Source organism: Bufo bufo, chromosome 2 (genome assembly GCF_905171765.1).
Source record: "Bufo bufo chromosome 2, aBufBuf1.1, whole genome shotgun sequence".
NCBI lineage: Eukaryota > Metazoa > Chordata > Amphibia > Anura > Bufonidae > Bufo > Bufo bufo.
In genome coordinates, this window is record NC_053390.1 from 507,780,634 (window position 1) to 507,805,298 (window position 24,665).

Below are 24,665 nucleotides of genomic sequence, written 5' to 3' on the forward strand. Positions count from 1 at the left end.
CCAGCATGGGTGGTCTTCTACTGTGTGGGCAGAGTATGTTGAGACAGGGATTAGCCATGTCATTTGGATAATGAGAAGCAGTAGTATGAGCTGAATTTTGTTCCCCTCTGGTTTCTAATGATTTTTTTTCCTCGCTCTTCACACAGGTATCTGAAATGAGAAGGACATTGACACCATCCAATTCTCCTATGTCTTCTCCAAGTAAGCACGGAGATAGGTTTATTCCATCACGAGCAGGAGCAAACTGGAGTATCAACTTCCACCGAATAAACGTGAGTGTAATATTAATGCCAGTGCATGCCATATGTGCTGGTACAGCGCTCAGCAGTCCCATAGAGAATGAATGGAGCGGCAGGGTGCATGGGACCCCCATTCTCGGGATTGGTGATCTCAACGGGAACCCTACTTTTCTTGTGGATAGGGGATAATGTTCAGGTTTTTACATACAGCACCAGGATTTTCATTCTTCTAGAACTATTTGCTTTACAAAACTTATGAGGTCATTTACCAAGAACTGGCTTTGTTGCCATTAGCAACCAATCAGATTCCACCTTTCATTTTCCAAAGGAGCTGTGAAAAATGAAAGGTGGAATTTGATTGGTTGCTCTGGGCAACTAAGACGGTTGTTATTTACACCAGTTTGGTAAATGACCCCATTAGTTCTTCCATTGTGGTGCAGACGTGAAGCGGTCTTGTACTTCCACTACTTGAACATGACTTTATTCATGAAACGGAAAACCGACATTTCAGCTTCAATTTATTCTAGTGCTCCTAGAAAACGACACCATGGTTGGTTCTATGGGCAATAAAGACTGCTAAGGTCATTTATTAAACTGGTGTAAAGTAGAACTGGCTTAGTTGCCCAATAGCAACCAATCAGATTCCACCTTTCTTTTCTCACAGCTCCTTTGGAAAATGTAAGGTGAATTCTGATTGGTTGCTATGGGCAACTAAGCCAGTTCTACTTTACACCAGTTTGAAAAATGACCCCAAGTGTTCCTTTGAGGCAGTTTATAGATGTGCCCCGTGATTAAGATCTCTGTTCATGATCTCTAAACCAAAGTATGTCCTACTTTTTTTTACAGGAAAACGAGAAATCTCCAAGCCAAAACAGAAAAGCCAAAGATGCCACTTCTGACAGTGGGAAAGGTGAGACATTACGTAATGTATTATCGTTATAAGGCCTCATGCACACGACCGTTCCGTTTTTTGCAGTCTGCAAACCGCCGATTGTGGAAATGCCTATTCTTGTCCGCAAAACGGACAAGAATAGGACATGTTATATTTTTTTTGCGTGGCTACGGAACGGAGCAACGGATGAGGACAGCACACGGAGTGCTGTCCACATCTTTTGCGGCCCCATTGAAGTGAATGGGTCCGCATCCGAGCCGCCAAAACTGCGTCTCGGATGCGGACCAAAACAACGGTCGTGTGCATGAGGCCTAATGGTGGAGGATTACAAATATGGCTGGAGTAACAGCATTGGATGTGTGGTGGTGAGCTCGGAATGGGCTCGATCTTTCCGCACAGCAACCAGAGGAATGGGCAGTTGGGGAATGATGGTTATTTATTTATTTTATTTTTTTCTGCTGGAAATCTGGAATCTGTTATAAAATCCCAAGGTCCGCCCTCTAAGTTTCTGTCGTGAGTTTGCATATTAAAGGGAACCTGTCACCTCCCCAAACCATCCCAAGACGCCAGCAGTACCTGCGTGTAGCCAGCAGTGTGTTTTTGATGATGCTCTGATGATACTGAAAACGTTGTTTTATCCCCTGCCCGACGCGCTTCTCCACATGATTGAAGTCAAGCGGGCAGCGGCCTCCTTGCTTCAAGTCACGGTAACCTTGCCCCCTTCGCTGTGACTGACAGCGCTTATGCACGAGAGTTCGGCTGCCTTTGCCGAACTGCCAGCTGTCAGTCACAGCGAAGGGGGCGTGGTTACCGTGACTTGAAGCAAGGAGGCCGCTGCCCGCTTGACTTCAATCATGTGGAGAAGCGCGCCCGGCAGGGGATAAAACAACGTTTTCAGTACTTTTGCTCCTTCTGCCTTCAGGAAGAAAGGCATCATCAGAAACACACTGCTGGCTACACGCAGGTACTGCTGGCGGCTTGGGATGGTTTGGGGAGGTGACAGGTTCCCTTTAACTGTGGCAGATCTTCCCATAGCTTTAGTCCTCAAGCAGAAACCATACTAAGAAAGGACATCCAGACAGGTGCGGTCTGGAAATCCGTGCAGAATTAACCAATAGCTGTAAGAAGGGATGGGCAGCCTCCCAGTGGCACAATGGGAGATGGATTTCATAACTTTTTTTTTGGCATGGTAATATGAATACAAAATTCACTGTGTGAATGATGTCTTAGACCTTTGGATGACAGTAGAGGAGTTTTTGTCTCTCTCAGACTCCAATAGACTGCAGTCCCTGACCATAGCTGTGTGGTGTAACAGCCAGCATAGGCAAAAATAAATTCCCCAAATTTACCTGCAGTTTTCTCTTCTCCCCCTAGCTTGAATACTGCTTCCTGCTTTGTGTCAGCTGTCCCATAACACCTTAGGGAAGTGAGATATGTCCTGACATCAGCAGATCATGTGACATAAAACACACCATTTGTTCTCACCAATGAGGGCACCCTACATGGCAAGGCACCAATGCAGGATTTAACCAACAGCAACTGAAAATCGAAAAGGATTTACCACAGGGTCAATGATAGGCTAATAACTTTAGCAGTTTTGATAAATGGTGGAATTTGGGAAAAGTGATATCTGTTGGGTAGGATACATTTCTATTACTGACACAACCTCTTTAAATAACATTTCTGGCCCATATTCATTGGGGGACACAGGAACAGTGGGTATAGCCATGTCCTCTAGGAGGCGTTGACACTAGTAAAAGCTGTTAGCTCCTCCCCTGGCAGCTATACCCCCTCCAGCCTGGAGAGAGAGCTTCAGTTTTTTCTAGTGGCAATAGGAGGCAAGACCTCCCTGCTATGCAGGGAATCTCCTGAAGATTTTTTATTTATTTTTTTTTCATTCTTTTTCAGATGGGAAAACAGTGGACTCCTCGCCTCCCTGTTCTCCCGGGGTCGAGTTGCGCCAGTTCCGGTCACCCGCACTGCTGCCTCCCCCACAGAAGACAAGGTGGACCAGGGCAGCCTGGCTCCCCTGCATCCCGCCAGCCAAGGGGTCACCCATCCAAGATCCCCTTTTCCAGCGTCCTGCCACTACGGTGCCAGTAGCTGAAGGGGTGACCCTGCTGGACCAGAGGAGGGGTGAAGATGGCGGCAGGAAAGAGAAGAGAGGTGAGTACATGGGACTAGATAAGAGTGTCCCTCCTGGGTCGCCCCCTCCCTCCCTACCTTGTGGCAGTAATGCAGAGGTTAACAATGCACAGGGCTTCAATATAGCCCAGCACCCTGCAGCCATTCCCTTCTTCCCCCTCTGGCAGGTTTTATTAATTGCCTAGCAGGGCGGCACATAGGGGGTTAATGTCAGTGGAACCCCTGGCAGGCGTTTTCCATGACAAAGCAGTGAGCAGGGAGTCCGAGCGCACGGCCAGATAGATAATTCTCCGCCTGTGTTGTCACTGAATGCAGAGTGGAGCGGAGATCTTATTGGGCTATGGACCGCCATGACCAGAGATCCGGAGCGGACGCCGAGCACGCCGCTCCGGAAAGGGTTAAACTGCAGGAAACTCGGCCGTGCACCGCACATGTTTTTTTTTGCCCGGACACGCCGGTGTCCGCCCGGCTCGCGGGGTGGGGCCTCCGTCCGTTGCTGGGCGGGCTCATATTGCGGTGCTTGGTCCCTCTGCGGTCCGGCCGATGCACTAATCGGCTGTACGCAGGGGCCTTGCGGCTTGCTGTAGGGCCGCACTTCATCCCCCTGGGGGGGGGGGGGAGAATGTGCGCTCCCCCGGTAACCTGCTAGCTCCGCCCCCAGTCATGAAGATGACCTTAAAGGGAGTCTGTCACCTACCTGACCGGTTTCAAACAAGTGACATTGTTCAGTGGGGCACAAAGACATGACACAGATGTTACCCATGGTTAGTTCTTCTGATGCTTCAAATCGCCCAAAAAGTCGTTTTTATCATATGCTAATGAGAGGTCGCAAGTGCCCAGGGGCGGAGAGTTTTCTGAAAGTGCCCAAGTTCCTCCGCCTCACTCGCGCCTAACTCCGCCCCTCAGTAAGCTCAGGCCAGCCCTGTGGCTCTGTGACATCATATTTCCCTATAGGCTGTTCGCGTATCACTGCCGGGCCCGTGCATGCGCAGTGTTCTGCCCACTGTGGGCAGAGGAACAGGGATATGGAGTGTGCATGCACCCGTTACTGGCGTGAAATTGGCGCATGTGCACTGCATATCTCTGTGCCTCTGACCACAGTGGCAGAACAGTGCGCATGCCCGGGCCCGGCAGTGATACGCGAACAGCCTACAGGGAAATATGATGTCACAGAGCCACAGGGCTGGCCTGAGCTTACTGAGGGGCGGAGTTAGGCGCGAGTGAGGCGGAGGAACTTGGGCACTTTCAGAAAACTCTCCGCCCCTGGGCACTTGCGACCTCTCATTAGCATATGATAAAAACGACTTTTTGGGCGATTAGAAGCATCAGAAGAACTAACCATGGGTAACATCTGTGTCATGTCTTTGTGCCCCACTGAACAATGTCACTTGTTTGAAACCGGTCAGGTAGGTGACAGACTCCCTTTAACCCTTCCTGGCCGGCATATCTGGGGAGGGGTAGAGTTCTAAGGGGGCATGGCACTCCCAGAGCAATGTTCCTCATGATGGAGGAATTTAACCCTTTCCTGCCTCTTGTGCTTGAGGCCGTCATTTGAGTTGAAAAAAAAATTAAAAATAAAGAGATGTGCGTCCATACGGCTGCCCTCTCCACCCCTCATTACCGACTGTGCGGTACCACACTGGGCCCGTGTTCTATCTCGGATAAGGAGCACCTCTCTTAGTTCCCAATCTGCCCTCCAAGCCGTTTGGTTGATAATTCTCCTCTGCAAATCCCGTGGAGGACAGCTGATGTATTCCCAATCCACCCTCCGGGTCGTTTGGTTGATAATTCTCCTCTGCAAATCCCGTGGAGGACAGCTGATGTATTCCCAATCCACCCTCCAGGTCGTTTGGTTGATAATTCCACCTGAGCAATTTAGTGATGGACCTCTGAAGAATTCCAATCCGTCCTCTGGGGCCGTTGATGATTCTCCACATCCGCAATACAGTGGAGAGCCTCTGGAATTCCCAATCCACCCTCCGGGTCGTTTGGTTGATAATTCTCCACCTGCGCAATTCAATAGAGGACCTCTGACATTCCCGATCCACCCTCCCGGGTCGTTTGGTTGATAATTCCCCACCTGCGCAATCCAGTAGGGGTCCGCTGGAACTCCCAGTCCACCCTCTGGGGTCGTTTGGTTGATAATTCTTTGCTGGTGCCATTCAATTAGGGACCTCTGACCTTCCCAATCCGCCCTCCCGGGTCGTTTGGGGGATAATTCTCCACCTACGCAATCCACCTCCGGAGTCGCTTGATTGATACTGCACTGCCTGCCCATTCCGTAGACGGACCTCTACAAGCTCCCATCCCACCCCCTGGGTAGTTTGGTTAATAAGTCCCCACCTGCACAGTCCACAACTGCCAGGGGCGAGATTCTGAGGCGTAGACCTACGCGCGAGCGGAACACAGCGCATCTTTTTCCTCGCAACCCCACCCTTCCTCCCTGGCTCACGCTCAGACAAGGACTCGCCATATACATGAGTCCGCAGCAATCTCCTAAGATTGCTTCTAAGGTGGCCAGTGGTACTTGTCATATGCATTAACCCTTCCATAGGTGGAGTAATTGCACTACTTCGGGATACAGTACCTGCCTTATACATTATCCCCTGCCATGGGTAGACTAAGTACAATGACATGGGTTTCAGGACCTGCTATATGCATATCTATTCATGGCGCGATGACATTGTCACTGGTACATTGTGTGCTGTATGCATTACCCCCTTACTTAGGTGCAACAATTGCACTCCCACGGGGTACAGGACTCGCCATATGCACTAGTTCTCGCGGTGGGCATTCGCTTCCCCCCCCTCCTTTCATAGGTGGGGTGTTCTCCCTACCACTGACTAGTAGTTGCCGTATGCATCCACCTTCCTTGGATAGCTAATTACGCTACCATTGAATACGGTTCCGACTGTCGCACTAGGCTTTCATAGGCGGAGTGTTGCACATCACCGTGCTTCTGTTGCATTACCCTTTCCGCAAGTGATCCATAAGCGGGGAATAACTAAACATCTTCGGATGCTGCAATTCTGCTGCACCAGGGCTCTAGGTGCCTTCGCTTATTTCCAAGGCAGCGTGTCAACAGTCGGTTCTCGCAGTTGCCCGGCACTCTTTACCCTAGTGCTATATGGGTGCCACCAGTGGACACTGTGGCTATTCCTTCCTTTGGTGCTGGTTTCGCGCATGATTAACATCCTCTGTCTTCTAAGGGGGTTCCTAGCATCACTTATGTGTCCTAGAGTACCCCCATCTCCATGGGCCTTCGTTGTTCGAGTTGGTCATGATATTGTCCGCATTAATACGTAGTGCGTACTCCATTGCACATATATGGGGAGTACGTTCCAGCGAGTTGAGTGTTTCACTGACTCCGTATTCTCTATCCACCACTCCCCCTTCTCTGGGAAAGTGGTTATGCTGGCACTCTGGTTTAGCTCCTACAGCTTGTTCTACTCCATAGGTGCAGCTTTTCGCTAATGTTTGAGTTCGTGGTCACTCCAGTGGGACATCCCCCCTCAGGTAGGGGTCCTAACCTAGAGCTAGCTTGGCAGTTGCGCCAGTTCTGCGCCCTTCCAGGTAGTTTTCAGGTTAGCTCTACTTAACTGGGCAAGTATGGTATGTGGCTTCTACGGATAGTCTCAGGCGTCCCCCTCAGTTTTGCGCTGGCTACTACTGTGGGAGCAGTGTTGCTTACCACTACATGCTTGGGTTCTTACTACACAGCTCTTTCGTCAGGCGGTGGACTCTGTTAGCACTGAATTCGGTGGCCTCTACGGGTGACCCCCTCCTCTGCTGGGGTATGGGGCTAGAAATAAATACAGTGTGGCTCCCCTTGTCTGGCTTCCTCCTCAGGCGGTGTTTTTGCACAGCCATTTAGTCCTTGGCTACTATAGCGCCGGTCTCAGACGGGGAATGGGCTTAAACCTAGCCTATTCTTCTCCTGTCTTTTCCTCCTCTGGCTCAGGGTTCATAGCCATCCCGCATGCCTTGGTAGTTTCTACGGTGCTACCTTCCCTCATCTGCATTTGCACAGGGTATTAGTTTGGTGGCCTTCCATTCCAGGCACGATCCAGTCCCGACTGGTGGGCTGTGGCGCCCTCCACATTCCTCCTTCTACAGAGACTCTTCCATTCTTCCGGGTGTGCTAACAGTATCTACATGAAGCTTCCCATCTTTCTCTCCAGAGCCAGAGTTCCGGAAGCATGCGACGTGGACGCTCTGATTCTCCTTGGCGGGAGTTCTCCCTCCTTACGTGTTTCTTCCCCTCCTTCCCAGGGTTCTACGGAGGATCCAGATGGAGGACATTCTGACAAATACTAGTCGCTCTGAGTTGACTCCGTCGCGTGTGGTATGCTGACCTCGTTCTCCTTCCTGGAGGTGTCCCTTGGTCACTGCCACTCAGGCGACCTTCTTTCCCGGGGTCCTGTCTTACATCAGCATTTTGGTGACGGCGTGGCTATCAAAACCACCATTCTGACGTGGAGAGGATTTTCAGCGGATGTCTTCCGCACTATGTTTCAGGCCAGGAAGCCTGCATCGCCCAGGATCTGTTGTGGGACCTGGAGGTCCTTCCTAGGCTTCTGTGAACGCCGGGACATCCCCTCACTTCCTGTTTTTTCTCTCCCCACGGTCCTATCCTTCTACACTCGGGGTTGGACCTTGGTTTAGCCCTTAGTTCCTTGATGGGTCAGGTGTTGGCGCTTCTGTCCTGGGGCAGCTTCCAGCGTACTCTGGTTTCCCTGGTGCCCATGGAAACCTTCCTTCTGGGAAGGGCACATACGGTTCCTCTGTACCGTCCTTACAGCCTTGGGATCTGTATATAGTTCTCTCAGCCTTCCAGTCTTCTCCACTTGAGCCCTTACGGGAGTTCTTACTCTGGCTCCTGTCCTAGAAGGTAGTTTTTCTTGTGGCTATCACATCCATCAGGCGGGTGTCTAAGTTGGGGGTGCTCTCTTGCAATATCCCCTTCCTGGTTCTTCACAAGGATACGGCAGTTCTCCGGCCCATTCCTTCTTCTCCCGAGGGTGGTCTCTGACTTCCATATCAATGAAGGAATTGTCCTTCCTTCACTGTCCCTTTCCTTCGCACCCTACGGAAGGGAGTTACATTATTGGACGTTGTCAGAGCTCTACTTATTGTTAGCAGCCTCCGTTCCCTCTCTGCGTACGGATCCCCTTTTTTCTCTCCGGAGGGTCCTCGCTAGGGATTGGCAGCCTCCAAAGGGCGATTGCACTTTGGATTCGGTATGCATGTGCTGACGCATGCCACGCCCGGAGCAGGGTTCCACCCTTAGGTGTCATGGCTCACTCTCCCAAAGCGGTGAGCGCTTCTTGGGCTAAGAGGAATCGCGCTTTGGCTGTACAGTTGTGTAAGGCAGCTCCCGTTCCTCCTCACACATGTTCACAAGAAATTACCAGGTGCATACTTATGCATCAACGGTCAAGGCGTGGGCCGCGGGTCTTGCAGGCGACAGTTCTTAGATGCCTGCAGGGACGCTTGCTTTCATGAGTATGTGGCTTTTTCCCCTCCCTGTGGACTGCTCTCGGACGTCCCACGGTTCCTGTGTCCCCCAATGAATATGGGCGAGAAAAGGAGATTTTTGTATAACTTACCAGTAAAATCTCTCTCGCTCTTCATTGGGGGACACAGCACCCACCCAGTATTGTTCTCCGGCCACAGTTGGGCAGTTGCTGGTTTGGACCCTGTTGGGTACTTTGACATGGTTGGTTTTCCACTTGTTTTCTCTTTGGTTGGCTTGCTTCTCCTACTACTTGTACACAAACTGAAGCTCTCTCTCCAGGCTGGAGGGGGTATAGCTGCCAGGGGAGGAGCTAACAGCTTTATCTAGTGTCAACGCCTCCTAGAGGACATAGCTATACCCGCAGTTCCTGTGTCCCCCAATGAAGAGCGAGAAAGAGATTTTACTGGTAAGTTATACAAAAATCTCCTTATTTAGAACTCTGCTGTAATTTTGCTATAAAGTGGTCCTTCAGGCTCTCCCTTACAAAGGCTTATTTCCTTCAGTGTTTGTGTGGCATGTAACTGATGTGACACAGTGAGAGGTTTGGTCTGCGAAAACTGGTATTTTCCTCCCAGCATGTGCTGCTGGGCTGATTTACAGCCAGGTGAGGTCAAATACCAGACTGGATTTTAAGTGCCAGTCTGGGTTTCGGCAGCACCTGGCTGTCCTTAAATAGACAGCTGGGCTCAGAAGCCATGTCTGTGTGCTGGGATCTGAGGCCTGTGCTGGGCTGGAGAGCTGAGACCCGTGTGTCAGGGGAAGAGGCCGCCTAAAGCCTGTATTTGGACTTTGTGAGGCAGAACTGCTACCAAGGTGACTTTTTGTTATTAATTTGCCATTTGGTGTGAAGTAACACCAACACTGCAAAAGTGACGTTTTGTTTTTGGCACCAAGTGTGAATAAACACTGAAGTTTGAATTACGAACTTGTATTTTGCCTCTGTACTGCGTCCGCTTAGGCTACTTTCACATTAGCGTTTTTCTTTTCCGGCACGGAGTTCCGTCACAGGGGCTCTATACCGGAAAAGAACTGATCAGGCATATCCCCATGCATTCTGAATGGTGAGCAATCCGTTCAGGATGTCTTCAGTTCAGTCATTTTGACTGATCAGGCAAAAGAGAAAACCGTAGCATGCTACGGTTTTATCTCCGGCGAAAAAAACTGAAGACTTGCCTGAATGCCGGATCCGGCATTTTTTTCCATAGGAATGTATTAGTGCCGGATCCGGCATTCAAAATACCGGAATGCCGGATCCGTCCTTCCTGTCTGCGCATGCGCAGACCTTTAAAAATGAGAAGAAAAAAAATACTGGATCCGTTTTGCCTGATGACACCGGAAAAACGGATCCGGTATTGCAATGCATTTTTCTGACTGATCAGGCATTTTTCAGACTGATCAGGATCCTGATCAGTCTGAAAAATGCCTGATCAGTCAGAAAAAAATGACATGCGTTTGCATACAGTTTGCCTGATCAGGCAAGCAGTTCAGGCAACGGAACTGCCTGCCGGAATCAAACAACGCAAGTGTGAAAGTACCCTTATCCTAACTACCAGAGCGAATCCCCACACTGATTATCTATTTCTCACTGGTGCTTTAGTATTCTCTGTCTGCCTTTTCTGTACTAGAAATCATCTCTGTATGCACTAACTTACTGGGAGCTTGTGTTAGGGTACTTTCACACTTGCGTTGTTTGATTCCGGCAGGCAGTTCCGTTGCCTGAACTGACTGCCTGATCAGGCAAACTGTATGCAAACGCATGTCATTTTTTCTGACTGATCAGGCATTTTTCAGACTGATCAGGATCCTGATCAGTCTGAAAAATGCCTGATCAGTCAGAAAAATGCATTGCAATACCGGATCCGTTTTTCCGGTGTCATCAGGCGAAACGGATCCGGTATTTATTTATTTTTTCTCATTTTTAAATGTCTGCGCATGCGCAGACCGGAAAGACTGATCCGGCATTCCGGTATTTTGAATACCGGCATTTTGACGGATCCGGCATTCAGGCAAGTCTTCAGTTTTTTTCGCCAGAGATAAAACCGTAGCATGCTAAGGTTTTCTCTTTTGCCTGATCAGTCAAAATGACTGAACTGAAGACATCCTGATGCAAACTGAACGGATTACTCTCCATTCAGAATAGGGTACTTTCACACTAGCGTTTTTCTTTTCCGGCGCTGAGTTCCGTCCTAGGGGCTCAAATCCGGAAAAGAACTGATCAGTTTTATCCTAATGCATTCTGTATGGAGAGTAATCCGTTCAGGATGTCTTCAGTTCAGTCTTTTTGACTGATCAGGCTTTTCAGAAAACCGTAGCATGTTGTATTTTTACCTCCGGCCAAAAATCCTGAACACTTTGACTGAACGCCGGAAAAAAAGGTAAAATCCATAAATGGCGGATCCATTTTTTCCAATGCATTTTTTCATTGTGATCAAAATCCTGATCAGGATTCAAATGTAATCCATTTTCACACGTTTTTCCGGATTCGGCAGGCAGTTCCGTTGTCCGAATTGAACGCCGGATTTAAACAACGCTAGTGTGAAAGTAGCCTTAGACTAGCGTTTCTGTACAGCAGCCAATCTGCTGACGGCAGGGGAGGGAGAGAGCAGCTTCCTGCACCAATGATGAGACAGGAGGTGTCTCTCAGACTACCTCAGGCTTCCTGTAGGCACAAATCACAGCTCTGCCGTAATGGAGCTGCTGAGCAGCAAAAGGCATCTAAATAATAGATGGTCATCTCCTGTGGTTACTGACTTATATGTCATTTTTGAGCTCCTGACTGGTCAGTCGCTTTTATTACTCTTTGTCCATAGATACAAGTTACAAATATTCATTTATATATCATATTTTATTTTTTGTTCGTTAATTCACTTGTATTTTAGATTGCGCCTCATGTTCTTGTTTTCCCTTTCCAGATGGGTTAGCATACTCTGCCTTGTTGAAGAATGAACTGTTGGGTGCTGGAATTGAAAAGGTTCAGGATCCCCAAACCGAAGACCGTCGCCTTCAGCCATCCACGCCTGAAAAGAAGAGTCTTTTTACAGTAAATGTCTTGCTATCATACTGAAATTCCCAGTTTTTCCTATAAAACCTGCTTTAGGTCTCATATTCCTATATTCTGTGAACCAGAGTAGTTGTAGAGGACCAAATGCATATGGGGAGGGATGTAGGTAAATAGTCTTTTATTTATTAACCCTCCCTCCTTTACAGTATTCCTTAAGCTCAAAGCGATCAAGTCCTGATGATGGAAATGAGGTGTCTCCATATTCTTTGTCACCTGTGAGTAACAAAAGGTAAGCCTTTCAGTCACTCTTTCTGAGGTTCAATGGTAGGTTGATGTTGTGATGACCATGACTAACCTTTTTTTTTCCCCTCACTCCACAGTCAGAAACTTTTGCGCTCTCCACGAAAACCCACACGGAAGATTTCCAAAATTCCATTTAAAGTACTTGATGCTCCAGAATTGCAAGATGATTTCTACCTCAACCTGGTGGACTGGTCGTCTCTGAATGTTCTGAGTGTTGGATTGGGGACCTGTGTATATCTATGGAGCGCATGTACAAGCCAGGTAAGGGAGATGTGCAGTGTGCAGACGTATGTGTTCTGTAAATGGAAGTCCAAAGAAATGGTGTCCTTCAAAGAAATCCCGGGGGCAGATTTTTGAAACTGTCTAAAAGAAAACTGTCTTGCTTATAGCAACCAATCAGAGCAGAGCTTCGACTTCTTATATCACTCTTGAAAAACAGAAGCTGGGCTGTGATTTGCTGGTATGGACAACAAAGACAGTTTTTTTCCTTTTGACAGTATATATATATATATAATGTCCAGCAGAATACTTAACGCTACATAATTATTTCTGGTCTTAGATTGGAAAAAAAAAAAATGCTTGTCACATGAGGCTTCTCCTTGGGCTAAGTTTGTGCCAAATTAATAGGGTTTTACAAATGTATTGCCAATGAGCCGGTAGACCATTCTGGTGTAGCAGACTAGTAAAGCTACTGCACACACCTCAAATGGTTTCTAACTGAAATGCTTTCCGTGGGGATGGACCCTGGTTGTCTTCTTCACGTCTGAGGTTTAGTGGTCATTTAAAGGGCTTCTGTCACCAGTAATTTTTCATTTTTTGGCTACTTAAAATCCTTATGCTGCGTATTATCAATATATAGGGCTCTTACTCTCTTTCGTTCAGTAGTTTCTTCAAAAAACGGACTTTTATAATATGTAAATTACCCCTACTTGCTGGTAGCAGCCGCATCCTCCTTTCATAAAGACGCCCCCTCCTCATGTTGATTGACAGGGCTAGCGAACGCTCTCATCCTCTTGCTGGCCCTGTCTGCGTTTTAAATCTCGCGCCTTCGCCGTACCGGTCTTCAGTCGGCGCAGGCACACTGATAGGAGGACGCTCGCTCGGCCGCTCCTTCCTCAGTGCGCCTGTGCCGGGTGTAGATGTGACGTCATCGGCGCAGGCGTATTGAGGAAGGAGCGGCCGAGCGAGCGTCCTCCTCTCAGTGCGCCTGAACCCTGATTTTAATTTTGTTCTTGATTTGTGTTGTAGTAAGAGTGGGTTTACATCACATTTTGCCCATCCGTTTAAAAAATAAATAACATATATATGTTAAACGGATGGCTCAGATGGACCCCATACAGTGGCATCCGTTCACCATAGAGTTCCATAAAAAAAAGGTTTTTTTACCGGATTTGGCAGGATACAAAAATGTGGTGTGCCCTACTCCTCCCCCCAACGTATACATCAAAAGGGGGGAAAAACGTGATGTGAACCCATCCTAAGAAGGACTGATGGATTATGAGATTGTAACTGTGGGCACGTTTTATTTTCAGGTGACGAGGCTCTGTGATCTGTCAGTGGAAGGAGATTCTGTGACATCAGTGGGTTGGTCTGAAAGAGTGAGTATACCAGCCTTGTGACAGCAAGCTGACTAATATCCTTGTAATATTGTGAGCTTGAAGATGTGTGCTGATATGTACTTCTGCCTATACATAGCTGACCAGTTGAACGCTAAAGGAGCATTCAGCTTTTAGATACTAATAGGTCATCAGTATCACATTAGTTGGGGTCCAACACCCAGCACCTTCCCTTGGGGGATAGCAGTTTACAGCAGGTGCACCCAGCCACGTCTGGTGAAGTTTAATAGGGGTTTGTAAAGATGGCAGAACCCAGTACTGTGGGGGAACAGGCCGTTCAGAGCTCCTACCCCTAATGAAAAACATTAGTAAACTGCTTAATGCATGATAATGACCTAAAATACATTTTACTTTATCATCAAATCGTTTTCAATAATTCTAACTTGTGCTCATTTCTGTTCAGAAAAAATTGTACGTTATTTATGTTATTAATGTCCATCTTTGCAGGGAAATCTTGTTGCTGTAGGGACCCATAAAGGTTTTGTACAAATTTGGGATGCTTCTGCAGGGAAAAAGCTGTCCACTCTAGAGGGCCATACAGCCAGAGTCGGTAAGACTAGGAAATGTTATGTCTCCTGTATGTGCATTGCCGGTATGTCCGATATCATGTCATGTTATCCAGGTAGCATAGATTGAGAGGTTAAAAATCTAATTATAAAGTGAGGCTGAGACTAAAATAAGAATAAGAAATTCATTCAACTCTGCTCATTGGTAAAGCATTTCTTCCATATTGATTGCAGCAGCGACCTTAAAGGGGTTTCCAAGACCTGAGATGATAAGGTTGGGGATGGCTTGTCATAGTATGAGAGCCTGGTCCTCCAGGTTCTTGCAGAGCAGCTTCATTTCCTGCGACTTTTAGTCCCCACCTTGCAAGAAGCGTGATGGCCCATTTACATGCACATCACTGCTGCTGGCCAAGTAATAGCCTCGACGGTACACTTTCAGTCAGGTGGGGATGGGAGCCATTTTGCAGGAACTGGGATGATCAAGTCAGGGGTTTTACAAAATGGCGCAGCTTGCGACACAATTTAGGGAATCAAAGAGCACAGGGAAATCTGGCCCAAAAATTAGAATTTTATGTTTTAGCAAATTTTGTTAATTTTTTACATTACATTTTTTTCATGTAATCATCAATATATTTATACTGGCTCTGGCATACAATAGTTCTTCATTGTCTGACTTTATTTTCCCTTTTGTTTTACACCTTGAGCACCATTGTGACAGTGTTACTCCCTCTACCCATTATAGGTGCTTTGGCGTGGAATGCAGATCAGCTGTCCTCCGGTAGCAGGGACAGGATGATCCTGCAGAGAGACATCAGAACGCCACCTATACAGTCAGAAAGGAGGTTACAAGGGCACAGACAAGAGGTTTGTGGTCTCAAGTGGTCCACTGACCACCAACTGCTTGCATCTGGAGGGAATGACAACAAGGTATGTGTTTTTTTTTTTTTTTTTTGTATATTGTGTATATAGTTTTTTTGCATGTTGCTCTATATAATGTATTATGTTTCTTAAAGCTCCTGGTATGGAATCACTCCAGTCTGACCCCTGTCCAGCAGTATACAGAGCACCTGGCTGCCGTTAAGGCAATTGCTTGGTCGCCTCACCAACATGGTCTCCTTGCTTCAGGAGGGGGCACAGCTGATCGTTGCATCCGGTTCTGGAACACACTCACTGGTCAACCACTTCAGTGTATTGACACTGGTTCACAGGTCTGCAACCTGGCCTGGTCCAAGCATGCTAATGAACTAGTAAGTACGTGGTCCATAGCTGACGATCACCTGTAGTGAACAGCACAAAGCAGTATTTGGGGATCATTGGAACTATACTCATCTTTAATTGCATGTAATAGAAAACATCACATTGTGGAGAACAAATGCTTTTAACCCCTTAATGACTGCCCACTGTATTTTGATGGCATGTTGTGCAGGTTCTCAGACAGCAGACCCCCTCTGATCAAATACTGATGACTAAAGGGTAAGTCATCAGTAGAAAAGTCTCAGAAAACCTTTTTAATTATCGGGTTATTTCGGCAAAAACATGAAAAGCATAAATGGTTTTTTTAAAAGATGACAAATGTATATTTCCCCCCTAAAAAAACGCCCAAACGGCTCCTTCCTATTTCCTATTCACTTTAATGGGACTGCTCCGTCCTATTCACTTGAACAGTGGCGTGTTATTACACCTGCTTACTGCTGCGGTTTTGATGGTGAACAAGTAAACAACAAAAGAGTGTGCCCGGTTATTTTCAAACCTGTTGGGGATATAAAGCAAATGCTTTATATAAAAGATAGGATCAAAGGAAAAATTTCTAAGGGAGGTGATCCTAGAGGTGGACATATAAAACACCTCAAAAAGAGATCGTTGTTAATTTAACTATGTTGTGCAATCAGTAAAATAAGGTACAAGCGTCTATGCAAAAATATAAATGATTTATTATACAATAATTTAAAATGCAATCAAAGCCTAATGAATGAACTCAATAATATGCAATGACACACAATAATATGCAGTACCTAAAATTCACCACTAGATGGCTCTTACACAACTACCAGCATTCCATCTCCCCTCTCAAACATAAAAATGTAATACAAGCATCTCGACGACAATTATGAGATATACAATCAATAGTGATAAGGACAGATACGAACCCTTGCTCTGCTCAAACTATGACCAATCTCGGATATCGGGTACTATTGCTACATAAGTTATAAATTATCAAGCCTGATATGTCTATGGAATGAATATTCCAATCAGATTCCCTCTAAAATCAATATTAGATCTTGAATTCAGTAATATGTATCTTTACTGAATAGTGATAATATTGATGTAATACTTTTTAACATTACACATCCGCAATAAAGCGGAGATTTTCCTAAATATCAAGCCAATTAATTAAATTAATACTACACATAATAACGTTATACGTTACCCGAGGATGCAGATGATATGCAGAGTTTAAGGAAAGTCAGCTCTGAAGTACGTTCTGATCATTGGGATTTTTCTCCTGGGGTCTCTCCTTTCTTTCCTTGTTTTTCTGTGTTGCTCCCTGTTGTTGTTGTTTTCTCTTCGTGTGTGTGTGCTTTATGATCACAAACTTATCAGTTAGACGCACCTTCCTAACTTGGAGTTTTCCAATCATTGTCGGTTAGACGTGTACATATGATAACTACTGTGATGTCACTATCACCCAGAATGTATTTCAGCTGTTGGTGCAATGTTACCTATTCATACCTAGGTGGCACAATTGCATAAGCTACTAGCATCATCACTATTAAGGGTTGACTGTCCAGGTCTGATTTCTCTTACTTTCTATGCACATAATATATGGAATCCTAAGGGATTAATTTTGACACAAAAAAAAACAAGCCGTAGACTTTGTGGTACCATTTAGACTTTTCCCATACTCTCAAATTTATGTACCGATAAGAATATAATGGACATTGTACTCTCACAGACATGTGTGTCTCCTCTGTTACTCCAACGGTTGATTGATTGTTAGTTAAAATAACACCACGAGGACTCATTAACACAGTCTACACTTTAAATTCTTCTCATCATGCTTTAGGAGTGTATGCGTTTCTAGTGAGAAATATATAATATAGTAGATGCATTGACGTCCTTCATAATATTCAACAATATAAAACGATACATATGTCCTATTGATTATCTTATACTAAAACCTAATGTTCATTATACATATACATAACAGATTTTCTGCTACATCAAGAGACATTAAAACATAGGGATAATTGGCACCAAATGTGTCTGGAAAATATCCTTATCTCGGTCATACATCCACAAGCAGACAATAATGACTCTTCTCAGACTGGTACATCTACAGAGAAAAAAACGATATGAACCGTGTCTTTTCCATGAACCTCTTTCGGCCTACTTTAAAGGGAATCTGTCACTAGCAATTTACCAATTTTTTTTTTTCATGAATCCATGTTTAACAGAGTACCTTTTTTCCATCTGTCTGATTCTTTTGATTGTCAGTCTTGTCATTTCTTCAAAAAATAGATTCTTGTGATATGTAAATGACGCTGTAAGGAGCCCAGAGGGGCGTTCTTCTTTCTCCACGGTGCCCAGGAACGCCCCTCTGAAGTGCCGTGCCCGCCGAAATTTCAAATCTAATAACGCCTCCAAGTTCATCTAAATCCCCTCCCAGAGGCGCGGCTAAGTGCTCAACACCCCCCCTCCTCAGCGCCGCGCTCTGCGGCAAACACCCCGATCCTCCTCTCGCCGGCATCCCAAATCCCGCGCAGGCGCAGTGCCGTCACTCATCTCATCATAGCGCAGGCAATCGCCGGCACTGCGCCTGCGCGGGATTTGGGATGCCGGCGAGAGGAGGATCGGGGTGTTTGCCGCAGAGCGCGGCGCTGAGGAGGGGGGGTGTTGAGCACTTAGCCGCGCCTCTGGGAGGGGATTTAGATGAACTTGGAGGCGTTATTAGATTTGAAATTTCGGCGGGCACGGCACTTCAGAGGGGCGTTCCTGGGCACCGTGGAGAAAGAAGAACGCCCCTCTGGGCTCCTTACAGCGTCATTTACATATCATAAGAATCTATTTTTTGAAGAAATGACAAGACTGACAATCAAAAGAATCAGACAGATGGAAAAACGGTACTCTGTTAAACATGGATTCATGAAAAAAAAAATTGGTAAATTGCTAGTGACAGATTCCCTTTAAAATACATACAAAATGGTGAATATAACACAACATGGCCTATTATATATCAAATCCACTATAATTAGGATATTTTGATATAAATGTTATATACCTATGAAAAGGCACAACAAACCGCTGATTGACAGGGGGCCAACTCTCAAAACCCCCACCAATCTGATATTACTGACCTATCCTCGGATAGGTCATCAGTATTACAAAAGCGGACATCCCTTTTAAAGGGGTATTCCAGTTCCAAGTTATCGCTGTTATCCCCTGTCCACAGGGTGGGAGATAACTATTAGATGGTGACGATCCTACCACTGGGAAACTCGCTGATCATGAGAACGGGGACCCTGTGCTCCTTTGAGCCCCCTGAGATGAATGGAACAGCAGGTCTAGCATGAGCTCCCGCAGAGATGGGTACAGGGTCCATGTTCTCGCGATCAATGGGGGTACTAGTGGTAGGACGTGGATAGGGGATAACTTGTAATAACCAAAATACACCTTTTCAGGCCTGGTCATTAAGGGATTAGTGTTTCAAAGGCTACTGCCAGGTGGTGTTCTTAAGTTTGTGATGGGTTCTTGTGATTTAAAGGGGTTATCCAGGAATTGATAATAATGACCTATACTCAAGGTACAGTAGGTCATCCTTATCGGATTGGTGGGGGTGCCAGGAACCGGTTCAGCTCTTTCATGGGACTCCTGCACTCACCGGTTCTGGAGCACTGTACATTGACTTGAATGGGGCTGAACTGCAACAAGGCCATGTGACCAAAGTATGGTGACATCACTGGCCTAGGAAGAGGCTGCGACACTTACACCTGGCCTCTTCTAAAAGCTGATTGGCAGGGGTCCCGGGTATCGAACCACCACAGAGGATAGGTCATCAATATAAATTGCCGGATAAGCCCTTTTAATTACCTGGATACATTGTTCTAGATGTTCTAAAACGGTCCACCTCATTCCATTCTTATGGAGGAGAATGTGGCCCATAACATGCCAGCGTCGTCTGACTGTGAGCGGTCTTCTCCTTGTCCACAGGTGAGCACACATGGCTATTCTCAGAATCAGATCCTAGTGTGGAAGTATCCGTCTCTTACACAGGTAGCAAAATTGACCGGACATTCTTACAGAGTTCTCTACCTTGTAAGTACTTTTTCTTTTGTCTTTTGCATTCCTTGTCTTGTTAAAAGGATACCTCGAAAACATAAAGTGATCATGGGTTGTCCTAATACTGAAAGACAGAGACTCATTTGTAGGCGCTCTCTTCTCTGGCTGTATGTAGGAGCTCCTGTATCTTTTGAATACCTCAGAAAGCTTTTGATACAATGGGGGCAGGCAAGTTCTGCAAGACTTTCTAGTGATCATTTCTATGAAGTGCAGTATGGTTTTTTTCAGTTTTTTTTCCGGATAAGTGACTTAAAGGAAACCTGTCATGTGGGTATTTGATTATAATATAACTCATTATATACAATCATTAACTAATAAAAAGTACCTTAGATGTATTCACTTACTGGTGTGACAGATGGTTAGCCTCCTAATATACACCCAAAGATGCCACGCGCCGCATGCTAATGAGCTGGTTTGAGTCCAGCGTGACGTCTAACTTTGAGTCCAGCGTTTTTTCTATTCAGCGCTGTAGCCACTCCCCTGTTCAGAAGCTCAAAATCCTGCGCATGCGCGCTGTCTGATCAGTGTAATGACGCACATTAAAAGCTGAAGGTAAACTGGGCATGCGTCGGCTCATCCTCCCTTCCGGTGGACCAGTACAAATAGGAGTTATTTGTCGGGCAGAACGTACATCTCGGGTAAGCGTTCTCCTGCTTGACTTGTACTGTGCAGTGGGTGGGCAGCAGCCAGCCTCACTGTTCAGACTCTCCCTGCTGCCCCACACTTTATTTGGTTTTGCGTTTAGAACATTACATTGATCAGACAGTGCGCATGCGTGGGATTCGAGACAAGAATTTGTGGCCAGAAAAAAAAAGAGCTGTAGATTATAAAAGGGGTGTGGTTTATTACATCATTCATTAATTTTAATAATTGGCGGGAAAATGAATAACAGGGAATGCAAAGGTACTATATTACTAAGGTAAAAAAAAGGGGAGGAATGAAAATATATATATATATATATATATATATATATATATATATATAATATATATTTATTATAGGGCTAGTTTGTACATGACCGGTTCCCTTTAAGATGGATAATGTGCTATTAGAGGTGCAGATATGTACAGCTACAGTGTAGCCTGCCATTGCTTTCCACCACTTTAATAAATAAAAAAAGTTGCAGAACATCACCACAAATAGATTGCCTTCAACACACCTCCAGTTCTTTGTATCTCCCAGTGCGGGTCTTTGTACAGTAGCATTTAGCATTCCACCAGAAATTTGGTTTAAATAGGTTGAGAAAATCAGCTTTTTTCGTTAATGTCATTGGGGGACACCACACCATGGGTATATGCCCAGCTACCACTAGTAGTGACACTAGATAACAAAAAGGTTGGCTCCGTCCAGGTGGGCTATACCGTCTCTACAGCCACTAGGCTAATCAGTTAGTCTAGTGTCCATAGGAGGCAGACATGACCTGCTCTGTTTTTTGCAGGTCTTGCTGCTTTTCATTTTTATTTTTTTATTTTTTTCCTTCCTTCTTCAGGTCTCGGCCTGCTGCAGGATGGGGCTCCATCGTAGATTACCACTTTAGTTGCACCACCTGCGGATGTACCTACGCCGGTCACCCAGTCCCCCATTACTGCATCTGCAGTGGCATGCCGGCAATCCCACGTAAGTGTTGAGTTTGCCGAAGGGGTCATCCTGCGGGGCCTGAAGACGCCGGACGGTAAGTATTCTCCCCTGCGTCCCTGCCCCAAGAGGTACCCCGGGTTAAACCCTCCTTTCTGGCCAAGGGATTGGATTCATTTTATTTGTGGGGCCTGGTTAGGTCCCTCCTTTCCCGTTTTTCTTCTCTCCCTTGGGTATCCTTCACCTCCCTGGCCACCCATGACTCTCCCGGCCTTTCCCTCTACTTTAGTCCCCGGCTTCTGCCGAGACTAGGCCGCATCTTCCCCGGCCTGTCCTCGGGCCCCTGGTACTCTTTTTGCCCCGTTTTTACCCTCCCTGAGCGGCGCTTCTCCTCAGGAGCCCCCTCACCCGTTTTTTGTTTTTTTTTCATTCCGGAGGGCCCCAGGTCTCCCGAGGTTCCGGTACGGCAACGGCGCACCTTTTCCGGCCACCTCATTTAATCGAGGCCCTGGCTTCTTTCTCGCCTAGGCCGTGGCTTCCCGGGCTTTTTCTTGGCCCCTCCCGCTCCTCTCGGCTTATGGGAGGGGTTATTTTCCCCTCCTATCCCACCCAAGCGCGGGCTTTAACCCTGTGGGGGGTACCTCTTCGGGACACGGCACCTGGAGTCCGGTAGGACAGCCTCTGCCTGGCTGTTTTCTTATTTCAGGCTCCCTATCAGCCCCCATATCCTCCTCCAGAGAGGACTCTCATTCCCAGCCCCCGCTCCTTGTCGCTATGTATTTTACATGCTTCCCTGTTTGTGCGCAGTACCTTGCTCTCAGGCCCTTCATGTCTCCCTGACCACCCCTTCTGTGTCTGTCCCTCCTGAATGGGCCTCCTCCCTGTCCCATGCCATAGGGAACCTTGTCCAACTCTCCCAATCCATGGTGTAGTCGCTGGACCGCTTGCCTGCCCAAATTGCAGCCGCCTCTACCCCTCCCAGGAAGTCCTCCGCGGACGGGGCACGCTCACATTCAGACACATTCAACCTCTGGTTGTCACAACTAAGTCCCGCTCCTCCTCGACATCCTCGGGTCACCCCCAGGACAGGTCTGAGACTGGTGACGTATTCTTCCCTGACTCCTCTTACGCCTCCTCAGGGGACACTTCTGCATCGATTCTGACTCTGAACAGAGCATCAGGCGGTCTTCCACCACACAGAATCTCTCTGGGTGGTCAAAGACAAATGTCCACTGAGGAACCTCTCGTCTCCAGGGTTGGTATCCCCTTTAGTGGATTTTCAAATGGCACTCCCCTGGCTGCACAGGATATTATCCACACAGGTAAGTCAGCTTGCTGCCTCTCCAGTACGTGGTGCTTTACCCGTCACCGTGTTTAGCACGCCAGCACACCTATGTGGTGTCCCAGGTACGTATGCCTTCCCCCTTCACAGGGGGGTACTCGTACCACTGCCAAATGCTGTATCCGGCAGACTTTCCTCATTCCAAGGTATCTTCTTTTCAGCTGGAGTAATTACCTGTATCCTCTCCAGAGGCTGTAGCCATTAACCCTGTTTGGTTCTAGTGTGCACCACAGGCGAAGTATACATGCCATGTTCAGTCGCTGTAGCCATGGCACCTGTCTGGCTCTAGTGTGCACCATGCAGCCACCTTGCTTCCTTCTTCAGTGGAGTATCTGTACCATCTCCAGATGCTGTAGCCATTACATCTGTCTGTTTTTTAGTCTGAACTGCACAACGTATTACTCCCTTATTAGGTAGAGTACCTGTACCATCTCCAGATGCTGTAGCCATTCCATCTGTCTGGTTTTTAGTCTGCACTGCACAACGTATTACTCCCTTATTAGGTAGAGTACCTGTACCATCTCCAGATGCTATAACCTTTACACCTGTCTGGTTTCTAGTCTGCATTACACAGCTGTTTTTCTCGCCATTACACGTCTGGTTCTAGTATGCATCATGCAGTCATTCTACTCCTTTATCAAGCGCAGTACCTATGCCATTTCCAGATGCTGTAGCTATGTCTTTCCTGTTTCTTCATAGAAACATAGAAACATAGAATGTGTCAGCAGATAAGAACCATTTGGCCCATCTAGTCTGCCCAATATACTGAATACTATGGATAGCCCCCGGCCCTATCTTATATGAAGGATAGCCTTATGCCTATCCCATGCATGCTTAAACCCCTTCACTGTATTTGCAGCTACCACTTCTGCAGGAAGGCTATTCCATGCATCCACTACTCTCTCAGTAAAGTAATACTTCCTTATATTACTTTTAAACCTTTGCCCCTCTAATTTAAAACTGTGTCCTCTTGTGGTAGTTTTTCTTCTTTTAAATATGCTCTCTTCCTTTACCGAGTTGATTCCCTTTATGTATTTAAAAGTTTCTATCATATCCCCTCTGTCTCTTCTTTCTTCCAAGCTATACATATTAAGGTCCTTTAACCTTTCCTGGTAAGTTTTATCCTGCAATCCATGTACTAGTTTAGTAGCTCTTCTCTGAACTCTCTCTAGAGTATCTATATCCTTCTGGAGATATGGCCTCCAGTACTGCGCACAATACTCCAAGTGAGGTCTCACCAGTGTTCTGTACAGCGGCATAAGCACTTCACTCTTTCTACTGCTTATACCTCTCCCTATACATCCAAGCATTCTGCTGGCATTTCGTGCTGCTCTATTACATTGTCTTCCCACCTTTAAGTCTTCTGAAATAATTACTCCTAAATCCCTTTCCTCAGATACTGAGGTCAGGACTGTGTCAAATATTCTATATTCTGCCCTTGGGTTTTTACGCCCCAGGTGCATTATCTTGCACTTATCCACATTAAATTTCAGTTTCCAGAGTTCTGACCATTCTTCTAGTTTTCCTAAATCCTTTTCCATTTGGCGTTTCCCTCCAGGAACATCAACCCTGTTACATATCTTTGTGTCATCAGCAAAAAGACAAACCTTACCAGCGAGGCCTTTTGCAATATCACTTATGAAGATATTAAACAAAATCGGTCCCAGTACAGATCCCTGTGGAACCCCACTGGTAACATGACCTTGTTTTGAATGTTCTCCATTGACTACAACCCTCTGTTGTCTGTCACTCAGCCACTGCCTAATCCACTCAACAATATGGGAGTCCATGCTCAATGACTGCAGTTTATTGATAAGTCTTCTATGTGGGACAGTGTCAAAAGCCTTACTAAAATCTAGATATGCGATGTCTACTGCACCTCCACCGTCTATTATTTTATTCACCCAGTCAAAAAAATCTATAAGAGTTGTTTGACATGATCTCCCTGAAGTAAACCCATGTTGTTTTTCATCTTGCAATCCATGGGCTTTTAGATGTTCCACAATCCTATCCTTTAATAGGGTTTCCATTAATTTGCCTACTATTGATGTCAGACTCACTGGTCTATAGTTGCTCGATTCTTCCCTACTACCTTTCTTGTGAATGGGTACGACATTTGCCAATTTCCAATCTTCCGGGACGACTCCTGTTACTAATGAGTGGTTAAATAAATCTGTTAACGGTTTTGCCA

At 46.4% G+C, this 24,665-nt stretch overlaps 1 protein-coding gene across 2 annotated transcripts in view; it reads left to right on the forward strand.

Annotated features, from left to right (window-relative positions):
- The window catches only part of FZR1 (fizzy and cell division cycle 20 related 1), a 50,749-nt gene that overhangs the window by 13,132 nt on the left and 12,952 nt on the right, over positions 1–24,665 (forward strand). For both annotated transcript variants that reach the window (XM_040417855.1, XM_040417856.1), the window contains 10 exons: positions 147–272; positions 1,086–1,149; positions 11,707–11,834; positions 12,002–12,084; positions 12,176–12,359; positions 13,631–13,696; positions 14,162–14,264; positions 14,963–15,147; positions 15,234–15,467; positions 19,429–19,533. In XM_040417855.1, coding sequence (XP_040273789.1) covers positions 147–272; positions 1,086–1,149; positions 11,707–11,834; positions 12,002–12,084; positions 12,176–12,359; positions 13,631–13,696; positions 14,162–14,264; positions 14,963–15,147; positions 15,234–15,467; positions 19,429–19,533 — 1,278 coding nt within the window. The remainder of the gene's footprint in view (positions 1–146; positions 273–1,085; positions 1,150–11,706; positions 11,835–12,001; positions 12,085–12,175; positions 12,360–13,630; positions 13,697–14,161; positions 14,265–14,962; positions 15,148–15,233; positions 15,468–19,428; positions 19,534–24,665) is intronic.